The following is a 23,982-nucleotide window of genomic DNA, read 5'->3' as shown; positions in this document are numbered from 1 at the left end:
AATTAATATAGTAATAATAAGTAATATATCATATTATATAAGTTATTACTTATTCTGTGCTTATGTTTATACTATGCTCTAGGTATTCTGTAATACCCTTGCTTTACTCTAAATTTTTGTATTTAACTTTTATTTAATGTAGGTGAAAAAATACTTTAAAGAAACTTAAAATTATTTATTATCTATACTAAAGTCGCATTTTGCTGAGGTATATTACTATTAGTATCTCTTAAAATTTGATCACAAATGGCTATATTATCTAATATATTTGCTAAGTCCCAATGTTTCATAAGAAGTGCATGCTGTAGTGTAAATCTGAAACAGAAACAAGTTACGTTTTTAAAATACTATTACCATTTTATAATGTATTTAGATACTAACCCGCCATGCCTAATGCACTGAAGAGCAGTACAATGAGCTGTAGAGTGCAGTTTTGTACCAATTTCATGAACAAGGTGCATTAGATAAGTCTCATATTCATTTATGCAGTGTATTTCTAAAATTGGCCAGTTTTAATACATTTTAATATCAATAAGGGGGTAATTGTTACCCAAAGTAAAGTTAGGAGGCTGAAATTCAACACATTTTATGCCATAAATTACAGGTATTTTTGAGTTAGCTGGTCTCAACAATCCTTTTACAGCTAGTTCATAAGCTGTCTCTGATTGCATATCTACCCCACATAATCTAAAAAACATGGTATATGATGAATTAGGTGTGCTTTAAATTTATATTAAAGTTTCTTACTCGAACATTTTTTTTTGATGTGAGGCTTGCATTGCACTTAAAAATTTTTCCATATGCCCCCTTTTTACATGTTTCCATGTTGATTTTTCGATAACTTTTCCTGTTCTATAACAATTATCAGTTGCCTGACCTAAAATACCTTTTACTCTATATGCCCTAGCCGATTTGTTTTCCCTTATATATTTTGCCTGTTTAGTACCAGATTTTAAACCAAATACTACAAAAGACCAGTCACAGAAATATTTATTTACTTAATGTTTTTATTATTACATAAAACTCCGCTTGTATTCCAGCCTAAAAAGTTTGACCAACTGATAACAAAGTCTTGTTCTTGATATCGAGGACCAACTACCAAGGGATGGTCTGCTAAATTTGGTTTTATTGACACACTTAGTTTATTAGATGGGTTGCCTTCAATTGCTACATAGTCAATAGGTGGTCTAACTTCTAATTTATTCATATCTATATCATATGTAGGATATTAATGAAAAGAATTAAAATTTGTGTCCATGTGAATTTACCTTGGCATAGTTTGTGTATTAAGGCACTTCTAAGTCTTTTAACAGAATACTCAGCTGGTTTAAAAATGCATACAATTCCTCTTAAGTTATTCCATATTAGTGGTGCCTCAGTTACCATTTTATTTTATTAATTGGCATAACTTTTATAATAATCTATATGTTTTATTATTCAAAAAACACTAATTTTGAGGTTACATTAAACAACACAAAGGAACTAACAGACTATGTAACCAAAGAAACACGAAAATCAGCTGTTATAGTCCTGTAGTGTTGGGACATGGCTAAAAATATCGATAAGAACTATAATATCGCTCACCCGCTCACCGCTAACGAAAGCATCGATAAAGATTGCCCAATTCAAAAATTTTGACAATCAGCTGATTTGTATTTTTAATTTTTCTCACACTACGAAAAAAAGATAAAAGTTTAAATATTTTTGGTATTCATTGGTATTTTTATAATCAAGTTATTAATCTGCGGTATAAACCTGGTATTGATAAGTTACGATTTTTGGTTATTGTTTACTTTTATATTAATAATAAGTCCTTATTTTCATATCTTATCAGATTTTAAATTGTATATTTAACATCAGGGATTATATAGTGACACTTAATTATAGTCAAGTTGTGCCGTTTATCTGGATAAAATGTCTGTAAACAACATACCAAAAGGGGTTCTCTCTATGGGACCACATACGTACCAAATACCTGTTGAACTGTTTGAATTAAATAGAAAGCGACTGGTGGAAAAACTAAAAGACAAGGCGGAGAATTCCATTGTCTTGCTTCAAGGAGGCGATGAAGTACCTTTTTATGATACAGATATTACATACAATGTCTTTCGGTAAGTACTTTATTTAACAGTACTTTTGTATTTTTTTTATAAAGGGTTGTCCAACTGAGACTATGCTTAACAATTATATTTTTAATACATTCTATATATTTTAATACAGCACATACTTTTCATTGTATTTTAATCACAAAGAAAACTTTGAAAACCTGTTGATAGTTACAATATAAATTTTATATATTCATTAAATAATAGGTATTTAATGAATATATAAAATTTACTTTGTATTATATAAAATAATTACTGAGCTTCATACTTTGATTACTTTATTTTTTTATATTAATTATTATTTATCTTAATTCACAGGCATTAAAAGATTACCATAGCAAGTAGTATTATACAGGGTAACCCAGTAAAAATTTTAACTCTCCAATTTTTTTTGAGTAAAATATGTCAACAATATCACTAATATCAGCTCACATTTTTTTCCGTATATCGGGTGCGTCCCAAAAGTGGCTCACCCCCTATAACTTTTTTATTTTTTCAGATAAAAAAACGATTTGGTGTGTTAGTATATGACATAAATTAGGATGGATTGACGTATTTAATTCTTTTCGGTCACTCCTTTCGGTCCTCGCTTCAAAAAATTGTACTTTAAATTTCAATCTAGAGCGCCATGTCGTGTTAAAAACACTAATTTTTAATGAAGGAGTCTTGGAAAAATAGGTTTGACCGTCTAATGTTTTTAGTGTCTTACCCCTATGTCTACTTATCCTGGCCAGTTAAAAGATGCTCAAATCGTATTTTTAATCATATCTCAATTTTTTCAAATGGAACGAGGGTGGCTCATTAGCATATTTGGAAAAAGCATTTTTTTACGAATAATTTGGTACCACACACAAATTGTCGTTATGAACCGCATGTTACAATTTCAAATAAAACATGCGAAAATGTCAAAAGTTGACATATAATATATCATTCTATTCAGATAAAGTAAAAAAAATACTGAGGCTGGCATTTAAAAATTAAAAATTGTAGTCATTTCCGGTGAAACAGGAAGTGACCGAAAACAATTGAATACGTCAATCAATCCTAAATTATGTCATATACTAACACACTAAATGTTTTTTTTTATCTGAAAAAATAAAAATGTTATAGGGGTGAGCAACTTTTGAGACGCACCCGGTATGCACTCACCGGCACGATCCGAAAATCGGAATCTAAAATATTGGATACATAGGGAAAAACATTATTTTTTTGATATGATGATAATAATCCTACACCCTTTTTTTCATATGAAAAATTCATATTTACAATTTTAATTTACAAAGTTTTGATGTGACAGTGTCACATTTCTGACAGCAACAACGATTGAACTTGTTTCCATGGCTAAGTGAAATTGTTTAAAGTTGTTAAGAATTGGCTATAACTCAGTAATTTTTCGAAAAAAAAAATATTATAGGCCAAGGTTTCCATTTAAAAAAACATATGTTTGTGTCATATGAAGAAAAAAACGGAGGACACAACCTCATTAAGGATGTATCTACAACTTTTATCTGAAAACTTTTTGTCTAAAATAGATTATAATGGAATTAGGGACAATTTTTAAAATAGCCGAAATTTGTTTTTTTTTCGAAATATCTAGTAAGCCATGAACTTTTTCAAAAATCTGAAAGGCGCATATTTATGACCCCACAAAACTGCAATTCTTTCCCCATTTAACCGGCTCTCCTTCTCCAATAGTTTCCGAGATACCCATAGAGAACATCGTAGAAAACTCACCCTGTGTATGCAAAATCAATATTTATACTGTAACTTTTTAAAACATAAAGAGATCAACCAATATTTATGAAATAAATTTGTCTTACTTATTTCAGTATTTATATTCCATTTCAGTCAGGAATCTTATTTTATGTGGACCTTTGGTGTTACCGAACCTGAGTGTTATGGGGCAATAGACGTTAAAACTGGCGAGTCCTACCTTTTTATACCCAGACATCCAGATGAATACGCTGTTTGGATGGGCCCATTGGCTAGAACGAATGATTTTTCCAAAAAATATGGAGTACCTAACGTGTACTATGTGGATGAATTAAAGAAAGTATTGGAAGATTTAAAAAGAGACAAAATTTTAACTCTAAAAGGTGTTAATAATCAGTTTTGGAAGGCTCATTTAGTAACGAATTAAATGTTTTTTCTTATTAAGGTCTAAACACTGATAGTGGTTTGACAGCTAAACCTGCTACATTTAAAGGAATCGATGGTTTTTCTGTAGATGATCAGACACTGTTTCCTGTCATAGCTGACTTAAGGGTTTATAAGACGGAACACGAAATTAGAGTTATAAGATATGTCGTTTCTATATCCAGTTATGCTCACAGACAAGTAAAAATTATTTATATTTTTATACAAAACAATTACCATATGATCGAGAAAAAAAACGGCGTCAAGGACGGCTGGGGAATGACAATCGATAATTTTGGCCTAGACTAAAAAATGACATAAAACTTAGAAAGATTAAAAAAGGATAGAACGAAAAAAATCCCGAATTTTAAACTACACTATTTAAAAATTATTACAAGCTTCTTAAGGTCAACTGGCAGCAAGCCCCATTAAAAAATAGAGAGAGAAGAGTACAGGCCAAGTAATGACGTCTCGACCTCGCCAAAATTATCATCGATTGTCATTACCCAGCTATCTTTGACGCCGTTTTTTTTCGATCATACGGTATTTTATATATGTACATCACTACTTAAGTTGTCTTGTAAAACTCTTGCAGGTTTCCTATTTCAGATTTTCAGTCCTTTTTTTTAAAATATGCAGAAATTAGTAAGGTACAGGGTGTGCCAAATTGGACGCTTTTAAAGGGAAACATCCTTTTCTATAGGAGATAGACGAAAACTAATATCGGTGTCTGGAGCTCAATTTTTATCAAAAACACGATGGTGAAAACCGCACATCGATATCTGTTACCGTTTCGAAGTTACGGGGTGTTTTTTAAAAATGTGCATTTTTAACACATCGCTGTAACTTTTTTTCTATGGAAAATTTTGTATTTTTATGAAAACATTTCCAAAGCACCTTTTTACGTAGAATTTAATGGTTTAAGTATAATTTTTTTCAAATTAATAATTTAAGTTTTATCAACAGAAAATTTAATATTTTATATGGGACACCCCGTATATTTTTAATTCGTTGAAAAAAATTTAAAATTACCTTTCCAAAAATATCGAAAATTGATATTTTGCTGGATTCCTCTTCGAGATATAGAGTTTTTAAAAATTCGCCCACTTTGAATAAATAGGCTTTGAACGGCACCGTCTGTAATGCAAAAAAAATTTAGCTGTGAGTAGCAATTAAAACGAAAATATTATTTGCAATGGGAGATGCAAAATTTTTTAACAATTTAAACTATACTCTGTTTTTTTTCTCCGGTAAGATTTCGACAGACGATGACAGAAAAAAAGCAGATGACTTCCATACCAATCCATTTATTTCGCTAAAAAAAGTTTCTAATATTTTTTAAGTTAACTATGGATGGGTTTATAAATAAATACGTCATGCGTCGTCTCTTGTTGTTTTTAACCAGTTTTATTGGTTTATTTCAAAAATGACAGATCATATTTCAATATTATTGGTAACGCAACGATGAACAACAAACGGACGCCTATACGTATGAACTCGACTTAAGATTTTTGAGAATTGTCAAACTCTTGCCAAATTATAGGTTATAATTTTGTGTCAAATTATGTCAAATAGAAATGATAAATGTTTTGCATTTTGCATTTTGGACTGCGTTGTTACTTGTGTTTCGTATTTTTTAAAATTAAGTGGAGGAAACCTCGAGGGAAAATTAAGTGTTAACCCAGACCATAGTTTACGGTTAATATTCGGTGCACAGAGACCGCCAGAGTCTATGGCCAGAGAGTTGTATTTGCCACAAATAAAGTTGTATACCATCTCAAATATGGTACCAAAAACTGGAGTATCTGTAAAATAACACCACACGATAGGTAAATAATACATTTTAGTTCTGCAGAAACAAATTAAGATTAAAGTTAATTAACCAAGATTAGATTTTTTCAGTTTTATACAGTTTTTTTCACAATATTTTGAAGTAATCACTTGTCACTCAAAATTTAAATATAGCTTTTTTCGTTTTCCTGTTATTACCGATTTTGAACCGTCCTAGGACTCTGCAGCGCATGCGCAAATGAAATAATGTCTTCATATTTCCTTCTGCGCATACGCTTCACAGTTCTAGGACGGTTCAGAATCGGTAATAACAGGAAAACGAAAAAAGCTTATATTAATTATGCGTTCCAATTGTACCAACTTAATTCTTTGTAAAATAAAATAAACTACTTTGAAATTAAAATGACATACACATCTATCACTGTCAAGGATTTTGTCGTTGGACAGACTATATATTTAACAACATCAACACATTTAAACTATATCTAATAACAATAAAAATTAATAGCAAACGATGACATGAGATTTTGCTACATGTGTTCGACATGTCGACCGTCTTCTGTTATGGACAGACGGGACCGTTTTTATACACAGTGGGGGTGAAAGATACCTTCGCATAACCGCTAAGTACTTCTAATTCTTGTCTAGATTACATGGGCAATTTAAAAATAAGAACCCCTATTCTTCCGCAAAGATAAAAATCCATAGGTACTAAGTCCAGCGGCCTCGACGGCCAACGGCAGGGATCTTGGTTAGCTATTCAGTTATTCTCGAAATTGGCTGTAAAAATTTGTTGATAACATCAGCGTTCTGAGGCGGTGCCTCTTCTTGCTGGAAAAATATGTTTTCGAGTTCCATTAGGGGCAGATCACCAATAAGGGGTCCAAAACCTACTAGTTAAAATTGGCGAACTTTTAAAAATTCTGTATTTTGAAGGGGCTAGAACAAAATATCAAGTGTTCTATATTTTTGGAAAAGTAATTTTAAGTTCTTTTATGTTAATTAAAAATATACAGAGTGTCCCAAATAAAAAATAATTTTTCTGCTGATAACTCTTAAATTACTAATTTAAAAAAAAATATGCTTAAACCATAAAATTCTACTTAAAAAGGTGCTTTGGAAATGTTTTCATAAAAATTCAAAATTTTCCATAGAAAAAAGTTACAGCGATTTGTTAAAAATGTACATTTTTTAAAAACACCTCGTAACAGATATCGATGTGCGGTTTTCACCACCATGTTTTTGATAAAAATTGAGCTCAAGACACCGATATTACTTTTCGTTTATCTCCTATAGAAAAGGATGTTTCCCTTTAAAAGCGTCCAATTTGACCCACCCTGTACATTTTAAAAAATATTTTCAGACATACAGGGCGATTCAGATAAATTTTTACACTGAAGATGTGGTTCTTTAGATGGGATGTAGCGTATATTTCTTGCATAGGTCATTAGTGATTAAATACCCTTTCCACAAATACCATAATGTCATATTTATGTCATCATCTATACAGAGCTAAACATTGTGCTCTTCTATTTCCCTCATATTTAATAAAGAGGACTGAAATGAAAATCTGAAATAGAAACTGATAGTTTTTAGGAACCCTGTATATTTTTTATTTTAAGGTTATGAAAAAAATAAGACCAGGAAATTACGAATACCAGGCTGAATCAGAGTTTTTAAATGCATGCTACAAGAAAGGTAATACTCGTTATGCTTGTTATATTTGTATCCAATCGTTAATTTTTTAATTTAATTTCTCAAAGGTGGCTGTCGCCACGTGTCGTACACGTGTATCTGTGGCTCTGGTGTAAACGGAGCCATTCTACATTACGGTCATGCAGGTGCTCCTAACAGTTCTCCGATTAAAGATGGCGCCTTCTGTCTTTTTGACATGGGAGGAAACTACTTTGGATACGCTGCTGACATTACTTGTTCATTTCCAGGTATTGTGCAGAATCCTTTGATTAAATATAGAAAATATACAGCGTACCCACTTTAAAAACGTCCTCAAGATACACATAAGAATTAATCATTTGTTTAATTGTTTACGCAAAACATATTAACTCAGATGATGTAATACTGCTCTAGATTTAGCATACCTGTAGTTAGTCAATTTCTGGACAGAAATAAATATTTAATTGTTTACGCACAATAGAAAGACACAAAAACAAAGACATTAAAAAGTATTTAACAAAACTGTAGCAAAACATATTATCCCAGATGATGTAATTCTGTACAGAATATGTTTTTAACAAATACAATAATTTTAGCTAATGGAAAATTTACCCCTGATCAAAAGTTGATTTATGAAGCTGTTTTATCAGCAAACAGAGCAGTTCATAAAGCTGTTAAACCTGGAGTATCTTGGGTAGATATGCACAGTCTAGCAAACAAAATTCTGTTAGAAGAACTGAAGAAAGGTGGTCTTCTACAAGGAGACGTCACAAATATGCTTGAAGCTGGATTAGGAGCTATTTTTCAAGTAAATCACATTCTCAATTTGTTTGTCTTTTATGTGTAATTGTTTCATTTATCTCGAGTTAAATAGCACAAACTCAAAAATTAGCTTAAACAGAATATAAAAATTCACAATCGGAATGGAATGTCATGAAACTAAACTTTTAGCCTCATGGTTTGGGCCATTTGATGGGCTTGGACGTTCACGACGTAGGAGGGTATTTAGCTGGTCAACCAGAAAGACCAACCAAGCCAGGCTTGAATAAACTAAGAACAGCCAGAATTTTAAAACCAGGGATGGTATTTACAATTGAACCAGGATGTTACTTTATTGAACCGGTAAGAAATCAAAGTTATGGATGGTTCATTCATACTAGTGATGGGCATTACGATTCTTTTTAGTGAATCGAATCACACAATTCAATTTCTCATATTGAATCGACTCCTACGATTCGTTCATTTGAACGAACCACATGCACAATTTACGTTTCATAAAAGCAAGAATCGTAACTGGCACTACCGGCGATAATTTAGTAGGATAATTACGTAAGGGACCAGAAAAAGAAATATACAGTTCTTTCATTTGTTTTTCAACACTTTATGACACTGGCGTAATTGGAATTTGTAATTTATATATACTATTTATTAAGATTTCTTAATACCAATTTAATATTTTTAGAGCCATATTTTAATTCCGATTTAATAATCATAATAAATAGTATATAATACCGCATGACCAAAAAAAAATGGCGTCCAGTTGGCTTGGAAATGAACATCGATGACATTTCCCATATAATTTTACATATAAAATGACAGCGATCTTCATTTTATAACCATCGCTGATGCCGTTTTTTATCACATTGAGCGGAGTCCAACAATATTTATTTGGAGTTGCATAAAAACACGATTTCATCTTTTAGTCCGACATGTAATAGTCGGTAATATTATTTTACAATAAAAATATTAACGTGAAAATTAAATACCTTACAGATTCTCCCGTACTAAGCACAGTATAAATAAGTTTTTTTCTTGTAAATAACTTTCTTATCGTTTGCATTTTATGATGTTTATTAGGGCTTTGTTTTGATGTTTGTTTAGGGCTTTTGTTTAAGTCTAAATATTGGTGCCTGCCTATATCACCGCCCACCGGCGCCGCGCCGTAGAAGCAATGAATCAATTCTCACGACTCTGAACTCACGATCGCATTATGATCCGATTCAATTCTCACGATTCTTTTTTACGGCTCATCGTTCAAATCTTATGGATCCGTGCTGCCCACGATTCAACTGAACGAACCGTATTGTAAGCAATGAATCAATTCCCACGAATCTTTGAACCGACGATCGCATTGTGATCCGATTCAGTTCTCACGATTCTTTTTTACGGCTCATCGTTCAAATCTTATGGATCCGTACTGGCTACGATTCAATGAAACGAACCGGATTACAAGCAATGAATCGAATCTCACGATTCATTTTTAATACTCGTTCAAATGAACGACTCGTTTAGTCTTTGCCCACCCCTAGTTCATGATACAAAGAATACAAGGTATGATATTGCGCAGGTTGGTCACTACGTGACAGGTGATACACGGCACCATTGGTCGGCGAGCTCTGCGCGCTAATTTCAAATTGTCAAACAGATTGTGTCATCTGTGAAATTTGATTGTGTCAAAATGTGAAAATAATTTTTCAAATGTCAAGCTCGATGATTTGACATAGCTTTTGGGGTTTTGTCCTAATTCTTTCCTATTTAAGGTCTTTTTTTATTAGTGGCAATTGAACAATATGGATATTTTTTTGTATGGCGTATGACGTCACAGGTGGTATGCGCAAACTTAACGAAATTGGAGCCGCTATCGGTCATACCTTGTTTTCTTTGTACCATGACCCCTAGTTCATACATCAGATCTTAACCCTTCACTTTAACATCAACAAGTCCTAACATCAAAAATAAGTATCAACGTAAAAAAATAATAGCGTTCATGGTTCTAATGCCATGATTTAATATCCTTACCATTAATTATTAAATAAAGACTTAATATCCGGAGTATGAACTAACCTAACTTTGTTTTCCAAATAAAATTTAAGAATTTTTAGCTTCTGGAAAAAGCCTTGAATGACCCTGTCCTTAGAGATTTTCTCGTACCGGAAGTCATTAATAGATTCAGAAATTTTGGAGGCGTACGTATAGAAGACAATATTCTTGTCACAGAACATGGAGCTGAAGACTTAACTAAAGTTCCTAGAACAGTTGCCGACATTGAGGAATGGATGAATAACGATCAGGCTGACGAATCAAAATACCTAGATAAAAATTGTTCGTATGGTAAAAATTGTTTGTATGGTAAAAAATGACAATGCCTTAATGAGCATATATTTTTATACCAGTGATATATGTAACTATGAGAAATAATATATGTATTTTATTTGTAACAAAAATAATTTTATTTCTTTAATCCTAAACATCACAGACATCCTAACAATAAACATATGTTTGTTTAAGATGTGTTCAAACAGAGCGAAGTAAAATAAAATAAAAAAATATATACATTAAAACATGTGCAATATGTTAAAATTGACTGAGTTTAATGATTGTTTAAAAGTATAACTATATAGTAACTATATAAGTAGTTTACTATTTGCAATGTATTTATTAATTCACTGCAAAATATATTATAAATTATAGATTATGGTATACAAACTTATAAAATACAAAAAGAAAACATTTGTAGGTTAGAATTCGAGACATACGCAAAACGATTTGCACATAAATAGTCCAGTAAATAAGGACACGAAAAGACTCAAGTCTCGGTGTAATTCGTCGACCTTCACTTTTTAGGCGGATTGTGTGCCTTTCAGGGAATAGTTTTAGGGAAAAAATTGTAACACCGTGTTCGGTCACCATCAGGTCTGGCCGAAAAAATGGTCCAAATGGCCGAAAAAACAGTTTTTCGCAAACATCTGCCAAAATATGCAATTTACAAAAATTTTCTTGGAATAAAAAATGCAACTTAGGTAATTATCTACAAAAATAGTCCTTATCATTTTTACGTTGAATTAGTAATTATCGAGATATTCCGAGATAGATTTCATAAACGTATCATTGATTGATGAATATTGACAAATTATTTAATAACTCGGCTAAAATTTAATATTTTTTGATGATTCAAAGTTCATTTAAAAGGTAGAATCAACAGCTACCACATTTTGGAGCTTGTTTGAATTTTGTCATATTTTATGATAATAAAAAAAAACCGGGCAAACATTCATTGGTTCAAAAATTTTCAGATTTTTACAAACTTATTTTTGTAAATTGCATATTTTGGCAGATGTTTGCGAAAAATTGATTTTTCGGCCATTTGGGGCCATTCTTGCGGCCAAAGCACGGTGTTACATTTTCCCCCTAAAACTACTCTCCAAATGTGAAAACAGCTTTATGAAATAAGCGCGTTTTGTAAAGCAGTACCTGATAAAAATGATTGCATTTATATTTTGCTTACTATTTTATAAAAATAACTACAATCTTTATTTTAGTTCTCTTGGGTATTAGGTTTTGGTTTCTTCTTTTCTCTAAATTAATTCATAGGACGAATAAGGAGAAAAGCTACTTTTTTCTGCAAAAAAAATTAATCTGCAAAAAACTTTTTTTTTTAAATCTTTAATCTGCAAAAAACAAACGTTTCGGTTAAAAAAGACTTCATCAGTGTTAACATTTTGATATTCTGTAACAATAACAAAGACAGTCATAGAGATATAATATGAATAAGTAAACAAAATTATGAGAAATACATAAAAGAAAGACATAAAAACCTTGTAAAAATATAACAGCCCTCGTATAAACTGCATCAAAATGATCACTTAGATTAGGTTAACAGTAAATGGACGGCAAAAAAATCAATAAATGGTAAAAAACAATTACATTAAAATTAAAATTCTTTCCTGTTTCACCGGAAATGACTACAACTTTTGATTTTTAAATGACACCCTCGGTATTTTTTACTTTATTCGATAGAAGATGACATTCTGAATAGAAAAAATCTACCTTTAAATTAGTAAAATTTATAATACGGCCCAGAAAAAGCTACAAATAAAATACCAGCAAAAATGTGATTGTGTCATTGTCAAACTCGATGTCACATTATTCTTTGGTCACATTTTGTTTACAAAAATTTGAAGGTAACAAATAGAGTAATTTTCTTAGACAAGGATTTCCTTGTCTAAGAAAATAATTAAGTGTTTAATACATGATAATGTCTAATTTTTCCCAAATCATGCTGCTTTGACCAACAGAGGAAATAATTTAAATGCATTATCTAATGTTCGAAGAGCAGTGTGGTTAAAAGCTTTGAAATGATTTGTATGAAAGTGAGATTAAAAAGAAACAAATTTGTTCCAAAGACTTTATAACTGGTAAGTCCGTTGTGCAAAATTATCATTTATTGAGTTTAAATTAGCGAAAAATATGTTTTTGTTTTTAAGACGAATTATGTTAGGAGATAAGTCTAATTTAACCAAAATTTGGGATATTCATCCTGTCTCCAACCCCTTCCTGTCTTCAACCCTACAAGTCATCTTCTAGATTTGGCAGATTAAGAAAAAGATTTAAAAACGAATCAGAGGTTTGTTATTTATACTAAGATATATACAAGCGTATAAAGTATTTTTATTTTTAGTTAAAGATGTTGCTATAAAAGATGAAAATCGACCAGTGAATTTTCATAATCCTCCAATCGTTAATCAACTTTATTCAATTTAAATAGTCTGAGATAGAAGACGATAAACCCAAATACACGACAAGGATTGCACTTTTGGAAAATCAGCTGAATATGAACGATAACAGGGCTGTGTTCAGATCAAATATATGCCAAGAATATTTTTCGTGAAGTCTCGGCTGAGTATGCCTATAATACAAGAACTGTGGATTTTGAAATCCTAAGATATCAGCTGAGCCTCTATGAGAAGGGTCCTTGGTACATGAGTGTAAAGTTGTTAAATAGGTTGCCACTCCAGTCAAATTAATAGAAGTAAAGAGTAGTTTGAGATAGAAGTAAAGAGTAGTTGAACAATTGAAAAATTTGTTAATTTGATATAGAGCTATATCTCTCAGATTTCCTGTAGACAAGTCAATAAATATTGTGTGACATCATTTCATTTTCTGTATATACTATTTTGTATTTTTACATTTGTATGTTACATTCCTTGAAGTAAAGATTATTATTAGTATTAACTACTAATAAATGTAGATTTATTTAAATATAATACGATTTAAAAAAAATATGTGTTTATTTCTAATAGTATAAACCTTGGTTTATAAATTTTAAATATTATAAATTTTAAACAATATCTGAAACATCAGTCCATGAGTTAAACATGGAAGAAAAGCCTAACCACTTCACATAAAATTGTCTATTATTATTTTTCTGGTGGTGACCTAGCATTATTTCAACTAGATCAATACCAGGAGACTTTGTCTTCTGTAATTCGGCCTCATAAAAATACCCCTTAATTGGTTGACCTACTGATTCTAGGATAATTAAAATTGAGGATTAAAGAAAATTAAGAATTAAAAAAATATGTCTATAACGCTATAAAAGACTAAAAACACAAAGAAATGAATGCAAGTTAATGGTTTATATACGGTTTGTATGCCTCCCAGCGAAAATGGCGGATTTGTCAAAGTCACGTGTTCTGGAATGGTCTATTGAAGAAAAAAAAACATTGACTCCCGTCTATGGGGTTACAGTAGGAAAAGAGTACAGGATCTTTCGCCGATCGACTTCTTCGATTGTAGAAATAATGTGATATTGACAATTTGATAATTGATAAATTTGACAATGACAAAATCATATTTTTGTTGGTATTTTAATCGTAGCTTTCTCTGGGCCGTATTATAAAATTTTAGTAATTTCAAAGTATTGAAAGATTTTTGCAAATATTTTTTAGATGCCTATTCCAAATAAAACGAAATTCTAGACGAAAGTACAATTTTAACGCCTCTTCAAAAAATCCTAATACAACTTTTGCATAAAATCATCTGGGGAGATAATATTTGACCTTTTCAAAATCTAAATGGGATTTCCTATGTAACGCGTTCCGTTCACAAGGTATATCTCTGTGGTTAATTGAATTTCTGTTGTTTCGAATAAGTAAAATAAAATAAATAAATAAATGACAAATGAAACAAAAAACAATGAAAGAAAAAAAAACGATGAAAGGAAACTGAAAGTTAATTGAAATGAATTTTAATATTTTAATGTAATTGTTTTTACCATTTACTGACCTTTTTTTGCCGTCCATTTATGCAATCTACACCAGGGCTGTTATATTTTTAGAAGGTTTTAATGTGTTTCTTTTATGTATTTCCCATAATTTCATTTACTTATTCATTTTATATCTGTATGACTGTCTTAGTTATTGTTACAGAATGTCAAAATGTTAACACTGATGAAGGCTTTTGACCAAAACGTTTGTTCTTTGAAGATTAAAGATCACCACGAAAAAAGATTTTCTCCTTATTTGTACTATGACTTAATTTAGAGAAAAGAAGAAACCAGAACCTAATACCCAAGAAAACTAAAATAAAGAATATATTATACACTTTAAGGTTCAAGAACTCTCTCATTTTCAAAATAACTATAATATGTAAATAATACCTAATATGTTTGACTAGAGTAAAATACAGTTACAACTGTTTTTACTTTAATATTTTAATAGACAACAAATAATGTAAGTTTAAGCTTCACCTATAGACATGTAAAATATTTTATATATAAAAATGACCAACTGTTTTTGGTACAAGAACAATATAACCTTAAGGCGCAAGCATATGACGCCAGTAGTCAAGCCAGGACAGTGAGCCAGGCCAATACTGGTCCCGTGTGCATTGTAATTTCGAGACAACACAAATAAAGTAGCGTTTTCTCACCATGGAAGACTAATCACTGGCTTACAGCTGTCCCCCTGTACACATCAAAGACAGGCCAGGTACATTTTTCTAGCGCGTATTTTTTGTTTTGGTATTTTTTTGAGAATTTCGCTATCATAACACCTCCAAAACTAAATAGTTAACAATTGAGTTCATAAGATTATATAGAAATCAAGAATGTTTCTGGCATGTGGATTTAGAGAACTATAGAAACAAACAAGCACGAGACACAGCCTTGGGGTTGGTCAAAAGATTGGGATTGATACATTTTTTTTAAACATAAATTATATTTTAAACACAATAATAATGCTTGTTTTGTTAACTTTTGTTACTTGACCATACCTACCGTCTACGATCCATTATTTTGCCAGTAGGCTTAGCTCACTGTTCTGGCGTGATGTGCACGCGTCTTTACTGAAGATTTCTTATAAGTTAAAGTTCCATGGAATACAAACAATACCATCAGAAAGTACAGAATAATATGTTGCTACATTTACATGTAAATTTTTAGTGAAATCTCTTACTTGTTCTTTACTTTCTAAGAGTTTTATACAAAACTTTATCATTAATTCTGGAGTGATGTTATCATCTTTGTGAAGAGCTGACAAATTCAGTTCATAAACACACTTGGTATGTAACTGTTTTTCCATTATTTTGTCTTTCTTATAATTCTTAATTTTATCATCAGCTTCTTGAAAACTACTTGTGATAAAATTTACCAAAAGTGGACCTAGGGAATTAGGATTTAGGGTAATTGTTATTATATTAAGTCAGTTTAGTATTACCTGGTATAGAAGCTGGAACTATGAACTGTCCTGTAGGACTGACCATCATTGGACCTGCTTCGCTTTCAACAACAATTTCATATTTTTCCATAGTTTTTGGCCAGTTCTCTGGATATGCTCTATGTCCAACATAATCACTAATTGAAGTTGTTAGCTGCTTTAAATTTCTTTCATATTCTCCAACCATTACTTTAGGCATAAATTTTCTTCTTCCAACCTAAATACAACACTTATTTTCTATCAATATTATAATAATACAAACTTACCTTCATATTCCTCAAAACATGAGATAGAGACCTTTCATAAAATGGTACCCGCTCCAATGCTTTTCGGTGTAGTCTAATTTTTTTAATAAAATCTAACCAATTATGACGAACTTCGCCACTAAACAACATAATATGGCCATCCAAACTGATGCCGGTAAAATATGAAAATACTAGGACCTGCCCAACAAGTACTTTTTTCTGTTCAGGATGTTGTTCCATAAGGGATTTGAAGGCCAAGAGACAACCTAAAAATTTAATCAGAAAATACTACATATAACATCCCTAAAAAAACAAAAAAAAAACAAAATACAGATTTTTAGTTAAAAGGAAGAAAACATGTTACTAACAATTTTTTCTGACCTCTAAAATGAGTCCCATTCCATCCACAATCCCAGATAATTTCTTTTAATTTAAAATTGTTTACCACTTCTTCTTTCAGACGTTTGATTTCTATTCTAGAAGCTTGGCCACTCTTGCATTTTTCTAATGCCTCTGAACAATTTTGCTGTAACCAATTTCTCAATCTATAATAATGAGAACAGGAAATAGGAGAAGTTATATGAGAAGAACTATACATTTTAATATATATTTTTACCTTAGACTTTCCCTGGCCTTTTTAATTTTTTGCTGCATAATATAAGTAGCAAAAAGAGGATGATTTTTATTCATTTTCGTAAAATCATATTCGTTTTTATACCGGACAGAGACCCATTCTTTCTCATTATAAATATTTTGACTTTTTTCTTTACCGTTGCTCTCAACTAAATGTTCCAAATGTTCAGTTGGTAAATTACAGGCCTTTAATATGTTTACTATAGTAGTTTCAATATCAGGTTCTTTTAGATAGATTTTTATCAACCTAACTGCCTCATTAGGATCACTCCTACAAAGATTTTTTTCTATAAAAGTTCAAGAAATCCAAACTATTTATTTACCTATTTTTGACATAAAACGGTAGCGTGATGGGTCTGGAATATTTAGAACTTTGAAGGGCTTCTAAAACTGAGCTCAGCTGCTGCAAAGAAGTCTCGTTGATGGCCCTTTCTTTTGGGTGTTGACCAAAAAGGTCCGGATGTACGGAGAAATAAAAGGGTCTAAGGGCTGATGATACTTCCGTCGATGTGAGGTTTCGTATGAATGTTGTTGGGAAAAAATTAACCGATAATAAACTTTTCCTTAACATTTTCGAAGCAGAAAGTGCGTATTTTTAACTTACATAATAATAAAATTTAGAAATAAAAGTGAGGTTAAAATTTTAGTTCTTTTGAACTGGTTTTGACGTGTTTTGACCATGTTTTGACAACAAAAATTAGAGCTGGGCGGTGTGTATCGATGTTTCGTCGACGATATATCCTGAAATCGCTCCAAAGAGAGAAAAGTGACCTTTTGCCAGAGGTCCTCCAAAAATGGTTTTAATGAATTTACCTTTACATTAAAATGGTAAACAAGTGATACCTTCTCGCTTCCCGAGTTGGACAAAATATATTTTAACTTTCGAGCAAGCGGTATGTTTCATTAACATCGATGTTCTTAATTATCGATTAATCGATCCCGTACTAATATCGATATTTTTAAAAAAGCGCCTCAACCCTACTTAGGACGCATGTTTTCAAATTCTTCAAATAGTCAAATGTATAAACGAAATTTTTGTATTAAGGAAGCAGAACATTAAGGAGTCTATTATAACGAAGAAACTATTAGCTTAATTAAGAAATCTACTACAAATAATTTCAGAAATACTTAATACCATAATCTAACAAATACCCATTACAAACATATTACGATGCCTTTATTTAAAAATTAATTTAAAAAAATACAAGTTTTTGCATGAATATAAGACATTATTTTTCTATAATAATGATAAAAAAACAATATTTACAATGTATAGACTATAGACACTTGTTTTGTTTATTAAACAATAAATTTTATTAGGAATTTTTTTGCTAATACAGGGTGTAGAATTTTCTATGCAATTTTTGTTGCTTTTAGTTTTTAACATAAACATAAAACTCTTAAACTTTCTGATAAGCCATACCAGACGTTAACAATTTTAACACCCCCTCTACTTTTTAAGTAATAGAATAATTAGCGTCAGTCTTAATAAAACTACTTAAATACAAATATAATACATTTTAAAATTAAACATAATATGCTTTGTATACAAATTAATTTAAAATCATATTCATACACAGGGTGGCCCAGTTTTTTGAAAAACGAGTTCGCCCTGTACTTAGTCTTTGATAGACCAGCTAATGTTAGTCTTATAAACATTTACTAATTTAATCGATGCAAGAGGGAATTATTTTTTAATTAAGAATTAGTTATAATTTAGTATTTTAAATAAATAAATATTACAAGCTGATTAGGAAAAAGCGCTTAAGTCAAAGTGAATTCCCTTGCATCTATTACCCTGTTACTAAAATTATTTTGATTTAAAAACATTAAAAAATAGAACTACAGACATAATTTATAGGTAATTTCTTTGGGAATTGACAAAATATCTGATTACATAAAATAAAAGAGAAATGTTTTTTTTTGGAGAAGATTACTGATAATGTAAACATAATCCAACAAAATAATTTTAGATCTTTTATTGATATTCAAAAAATCACTATCCTAAAATTCTTTTACTTTTTCTAGAATTCCCAAATTTTTTATTCTTTAAAATTTTATCTATCTAACATATTTTTCTTAATAAGTACCTTGATAAACAGAGTACTGCAATAGGCAAGTTTCACAAATTATGCCTTAATAATTTATAGAAAAAAATATAAGAAAAATCCACAGAATCATTTTAAAAATTGAATTAGTCTGTGTAGTTTGTCAACATTAAATATTCCCAGAAAGGCAACGGTGCATTGTATTTGACTTTTCTTTTGACGTTTGATGTTCGTCTTTGTTTTGATAGTTTTGAGTTATTGGCGTTAGACATAGATCAAGGAAATAAATTTAGATTGGAATGTTCGGCTTCCCGCTAAAACGTATATTTGTTTTAGGTCGCATACGTTGTACGGGATCTGGCCATTGCCTGGAAACTTATATGGTGAAATGTTGATAAAATAATTTAGTACACACTAAAAACACGGTATGTCGCTAGTGGTAGGAAAAATAATTTTTAGAGGTTAGTAGTTTATTTGGTTGCCTGTGATATGCATATACAGGGTGTTTCCTAATTAATCTAAAAAATTAAAAATCATTAGAAAACGAATTAAGGCGGGCTCTTAATAAGTATATTTATTTTTTTCTCGACAACCGTTTGATGAACAAGAAAAACTCAAAAGATCAATTTTGTTGAAAAAGGATGGCCAGTCAAGAAAAAAATATATTTTCTTTAAAAAAGCAGTGGTGTACCATTTATGTTAAGCAAAAAATTCGATTTTTTTAAATTTTTAACACTCTGTAGATCAGAAAGGAAGTACTTTAGACCCAATGGTTATATAAAAATTGTTTTAAGAACACATGAGGAATCACACCATAATTTTTTTAGACTAATTCGAAAACACCCTGTATATTGTCAACTTGACAATGACTGCTGATAAATCAAAAAATACCTTTTCAGTGAAAAAAGCTTGATTGTCGCAGGAAAAATTTTGATTTTTATTGAATTTGGGCCTGCGTTTGCAAATACTCGTTTGTTTTTTAATTTTCCATCTATCTAAATTTTAAATATCATAGTCAGAAAAAGTTTTATTATTTATTAACTGTAAAAATGGTGTTTTCTTGTTGTGTTGCATCTTGCAAAGAAACTAACAAAACTGCAAAAATGTACGTGTTTCCAAAAGACGATACATACCTTATCTTAGATAAAAGAAAAATATATGGTATGTATTCGTTGTTTGATTTTTTTCCGTTCGCTTTAAAATCTATAAATCTCGGTCTATTCATTAGACAGCCAGTCGACTTACGATCATTTACATGAAACTCTGTAAAATAAATAAAAAAATAAATTGTAAAATATATATATTCTTATGTTTTTTAAAGTTACTCTGATATACTAATATATCAGTGTAACTTTAAAAATAAATCCTTTGAATTCAAATATAAACATAAAAAACATTTACAGCAGAAAAGCCGAAGGCGCTGGGTTAAACGTAGTCTCCACTAAAAACACGGAGGGGCGCTTTGACCCAAAATTTTACTATTAAGGTTCATATCTATCTTAATAGTAGATTATTTTCTTTTATCTATGGATCTGGCGCTGCTATAGCGGTTGCTAAGAACAACCGCAAACAAGAACAGAAATAATTTTCTCTTGTCAAAGTCAGAATCTTCAAAAATTATAAAATCTTTCAAAATGTAAACCGCCTGTATTGAAAAAATACCGAAGTGTTTAAAGCGTTCATTTTCAAAGTAATTATTGCCATCTTGGTAGTTTAATTTAAATTTTACTTACTCAAACCCGTGATAATTGTGAAAAAGTGGCATTAAAAAATAAATCACTCTGTTGTGAACTGTAAACTGCAAAAACCATCGTGGATCGTGGCATAACGTCAGTTTCCAATGTTTCATAGGTATTTCACATATATGTTCTTATATAAAATAAAGTTTCTTGTATGCAACACACTGTATTTTATTTATAAAATTAAAAGAAAATAATAAATTTGAATAAATATTTGGCGACATAATTCCGGAAAAAGCCGAACCGATCCGAAATTATCAAAAGCTTTGGGTCGCGACCGTTGCAAGAATAGCGCCAAATAGTGTTTACATTGTCCTTATGGTCACTTTCCAATCTAAACTTGTTTCATTTATCTACGAGTCGGAATAAAAACGAGCGAAAGTATGTAATTATACCACTTTTTTTTAAAATGTGTAAGATTCAGAATATATGTCAACACGGACAAACCATTGCGATACTCTATATTATCTAAGGAGTTTAAGATATGGAGGTGTAGAGGTAAGGAGAAACATCTCTTATGGGATTTGAAAAAGTCGTAACCAAAAATGGGAAGAAGAAGGGTTCACTAAATAACCACAATGGCGCTTTACAAACAAGGGATCGAACTGAAGTTAGCGGTTATAGATAATGTGAAGTTAGTCAAAAAAAGAGAAAATGCGCACCTTGTATTTCATGTTCTAAAAATTTTTGGCGCTTCTTTTAAATGTAGAACTTTTGTTACAGCAACGCCATCTTAAGCGTTCCCTGCTTGACCACTTTTCAATACACAAAGATAATTCTCCTTACCTCTACCCTCCACAGTTTAAGACTTAATATTTAAGAGCGACATCTAATTGACAAAAAATGGAAATTAAAATGACTAGAATTAAAATTTGTAAATCTTAAATTTATGTAATCTTTGCTTATTCTCTCCGAATAAAAGCATGAAAAGAAATATTATTAATGTTTATGAATTAGACTTGTTGACATACAATTAAAAAACAACTTTCCTTGGACAGCGACACAGTAATTATCTAACCTATAATACAGATTGTACGTACATCAAGATCTCGTTTTTTCATACTTAGTCAAAAATAAATAAAATATGATAAAAATTAAGCCAGCATCATTTCTCATTAGATTCTTATTTTGTCCTAAATAGTTTTTGAAATAAATTCATTTTACATTTACATTATGTACATACACGCATCCAATTGTGACAATTAAATAAAATGCTCGAACAGTCAGTATGTGGCAGTGATTAAACTGGCAGTGAAATGTTGCTAAGTCAATCATACAATATAAAACAGATGTGTAACACATCAAAGTTACCTTGTGGTTCAAAATAGGTAATTTTGCATATTTTAGTCCTTTGCTGCAACTCTTCGAAATGTTAAATCTAACAGTGTCAACAGAGAGAGTTTATAAATAGTTTATACAGGTTGTTAATTTGTTTATTACTCGCGGCAAGAGCTTTATGGTTAAAATATGGCAACATTGCCTATTTATTCTCTATAGACAGTGTTGCCATTCTGTTCCCCTATAAGTAACTGTCCAGTTAACAACATGTATACTATATAGTCAATAAAAAATGGATACTTTTGCTGCTCATGTATAAGAGTTCCAAGACGTCAGTGACATTTTTTCTGATTATATGAAAAAATGTAATAATACTTTAGAGTTGAAATTAAATGTATTCAAATTATTATATGTAAAATTTGATATGAGCAGGGTTAAGGAATTCTTGAAATACTTACTAAATCGCAGATATGCGACCTTCATATTAATAATAATAATAATTATAAATTTAATAGCAGTTTTTAAAGACTCAATTCATAAAACTGATATAGTTCTTCTCAAGTAACTTTTCCCATCATAACAGAACCATCGTCAAAAAAGAAATTTAATATAATTAAATAAATAACATAATTGGCGATTGAGTATATAACCAATACCAATTAAAGTTTTAGTTACGTAATCGAGGGCGCGATTTTTAAATTCATTGTTACCAACCACGGACATATTCGGCACCGGGCTGACTAACTGAAATTTAAATTTCCTGCTGGGGATTCAGGTGGTAGCTCTGCTGTAAACAATGTCAAGTTGCCACATTTATTTATTTATTTCCTGACATTAGAGAACAACGGCACATACTACAAACACGTAAACGTTTACGTACGCATGCGCATTTCTTATATTTTTTATTTTTTATACACGTAAAAGATTCTTTACGTCTACGTATACGTGCCAGCAGCGGCCGACTCGACCGTAGGTCGTTGTTCTCTATTGTCATTTGTTTTGACACTTTAGTTTTGTACTTACCAGTTTGGGTTTAAATGAATTGTGTTGCGATACTTCAAGCTTAAAAAAATTTTATTAGCAGACAAACATTGTTCTTTCTAAAACCTCTTTTAGTGCGAGGTGTACAAGATAGCTTAATAGGCGCTGCAAAAAACTGATCGCAACCTTATTAGAATATTTTGAACGGAAAAGTGGTAGTAATGACCCTTTGTGTCCTTTAAGTGCTGTTAAGGAGGTAAGTTTTGTTGATATAAATACTAACGGTTTATATATTTACTAGTTGAAGCCTGGCGCATCCGCCACGACATGCGACATCAGGAAAAAAAATTTTTAATTAAATCAGACAGTTTTTAGAAGAGCCAATTAGCTATCCTTTAGTAAAAAAAGCAACTTTCTAGAGCAAGTCGTTACTTCAGTAGAGACGACACAGATAAACATTAGCATTTTATATGTAGATAAGTTATTTATTTTTGTTTCCTAAAATATTTTGATTAAAAGAAAATATGTAGAAGTGGTCAAGCTACATCACGTGACTAAAAGTTTAATTGGTATGAACTATATATCACTAATCTTTTTTCATTATATTTCTTCTTTGTATTAATTATTTAGTTTTTATCCTGTGTCCAAAAAATTGAGATTAGGAACAGAAATGTCATTTCATATTTTTTTACCTTATTATGATATTACCGGTATTTTTTGACAGAAGAATGTGTGTAAAGACCATTGCCGTAACTACAGTGGTGCCCGGGGGTGCCGCTCCACCCCCTCTGGTACTGTTGGGCACCCCCCCAGAGAAATATTGAATTATGACTCTTGGCTACGTATCAATTTTTATT

The 23,982-nt window shown here is 30.8% G+C and overlaps 3 protein-coding genes across 3 annotated transcripts; 1 reads left to right on the top strand and 2 right to left on the bottom strand.

The window, feature by feature from the left end:
• Positions 1-160: 160 nt before the first annotated feature.
• On the bottom strand, positions 161-1,525 carry LOC115882543 (mitochondrial mRNA pseudouridine synthase Trub2). Its single transcript, XM_030900695.1, has 6 exons — positions 1,269-1,525; positions 1,018-1,209; positions 748-964; positions 551-687; positions 382-496; positions 161-315 (listed from the first exon to the last, which is right to left on the bottom strand). Exons 1-6 carry the CDS (start codon positions 1,384-1,386, stop codon positions 183-185), a joined length of 912 nt encoding a protein of 303 aa, XP_030756555.1. The 5' UTR covers positions 1,387-1,525; the 3' UTR covers positions 161-182.
• Positions 1,526-1,669: 144 nt separating this feature from the next.
• On the top strand, positions 1,670-10,933 carry LOC115882541 (xaa-Pro dipeptidase-like). The gene is made up of 8 exons (XM_030900694.1): positions 1,670-2,111; positions 3,954-4,201; positions 4,264-4,442; positions 7,655-7,730; positions 7,796-7,975; positions 8,303-8,514; positions 8,658-8,828; positions 10,589-10,933. The coding sequence occupies exons 1-8, from the start codon at positions 1,915-1,917 to the stop codon at positions 10,844-10,846; spliced, it is 1,521 nt and encodes a 506-aa protein (XP_030756554.1). The 5' UTR covers positions 1,670-1,914; the 3' UTR covers positions 10,847-10,933.
• A 3,977-nt stretch (positions 10,934-14,910) lies between these two features.
• Positions 14,911-17,758, bottom strand: LOC115882453 (T-cell activation inhibitor, mitochondrial). Its single transcript, XM_030900519.1, has 6 exons — positions 17,403-17,758; positions 17,063-17,350; positions 16,828-16,991; positions 16,468-16,712; positions 16,202-16,418; positions 14,911-16,146 (listed from the first exon to the last, which is right to left on the bottom strand). Exons 1-6 carry the CDS (start codon positions 17,648-17,650, stop codon positions 15,842-15,844), a joined length of 1,467 nt encoding a protein of 488 aa, XP_030756379.1. The 5' UTR covers positions 17,651-17,758; the 3' UTR covers positions 14,911-15,841.
• Between the last annotated feature and the right edge of the window lie 6,224 nt (positions 17,759-23,982).

Source organism: Sitophilus oryzae, unplaced genomic scaffold (genome assembly GCF_002938485.1).
Source record: "Sitophilus oryzae breed Bouriz unplaced genomic scaffold, Soryzae_2.0 scaffold_177_pilon_pilon, whole genome shotgun sequence".
In the NCBI taxonomy this organism is placed as follows: domain Eukaryota; kingdom Metazoa; phylum Arthropoda; class Insecta; order Coleoptera; family Curculionidae; genus Sitophilus; species Sitophilus oryzae.
This window is presented reverse-complemented; position numbering and strand designations above follow the sequence as displayed.

Excerpts from the sequence above, each read along its gene's own strand:
- LOC115882543 (XM_030900695.1), bottom strand. The coding sequence starts at position 1,386 with ATGGTAACTGAGGCACCACTAATATGGAATAACTTAAGAGGAATTGTA. Across the intron at positions 1,210-1,268 it reads AATACACAAACTATGCCAAG|ATATGAATAAATTAGAAGTT; the intron begins GTAAATTCACAT and ends CATATGATATAG. Across the intron at positions 497-550 it reads GCCTCCTAACTTTACTTTGG|AAATACACTGCATAAATGAA; the intron begins GTAACAATTACC and ends GGCCAATTTTAG.
- LOC115882541 (XM_030900694.1), top strand. The coding sequence starts at position 1,915 with ATGTCTGTAAACAACATACCAAAAGGGGTTCTCTCTATGGGACCACAT. Across the intron at positions 4,443-7,654 it reads CCAGTTATGCTCACAGACAA|GTTATGAAAAAAATAAGACC; the intron begins GTAAAAATTATT and ends TTTTATTTTAAG. Across the intron at positions 7,976-8,302 it reads CATTACTTGTTCATTTCCAG|CTAATGGAAAATTTACCCCT; the intron begins GTATTGTGCAGA and ends CAATAATTTTAG.
- LOC115882453 (XM_030900519.1), bottom strand. The coding sequence starts at position 17,650 with ATGTTAAGGAAAAGTTTATTATCGGTTAATTTTTTCCCAACAACATTC. Across the intron at positions 16,713-16,827 it reads GAATGGGACTCATTTTAGAG|GTTGTCTCTTGGCCTTCAAA; the intron begins GTCAGAAAAAAT and ends TTAAATTTTTAG. Across the intron at positions 16,147-16,201 it reads AGTTCCAGCTTCTATACCAG|GTCCACTTTTGGTAAATTTT; the intron begins GTAATACTAAAC and ends CTAATTCCCTAG.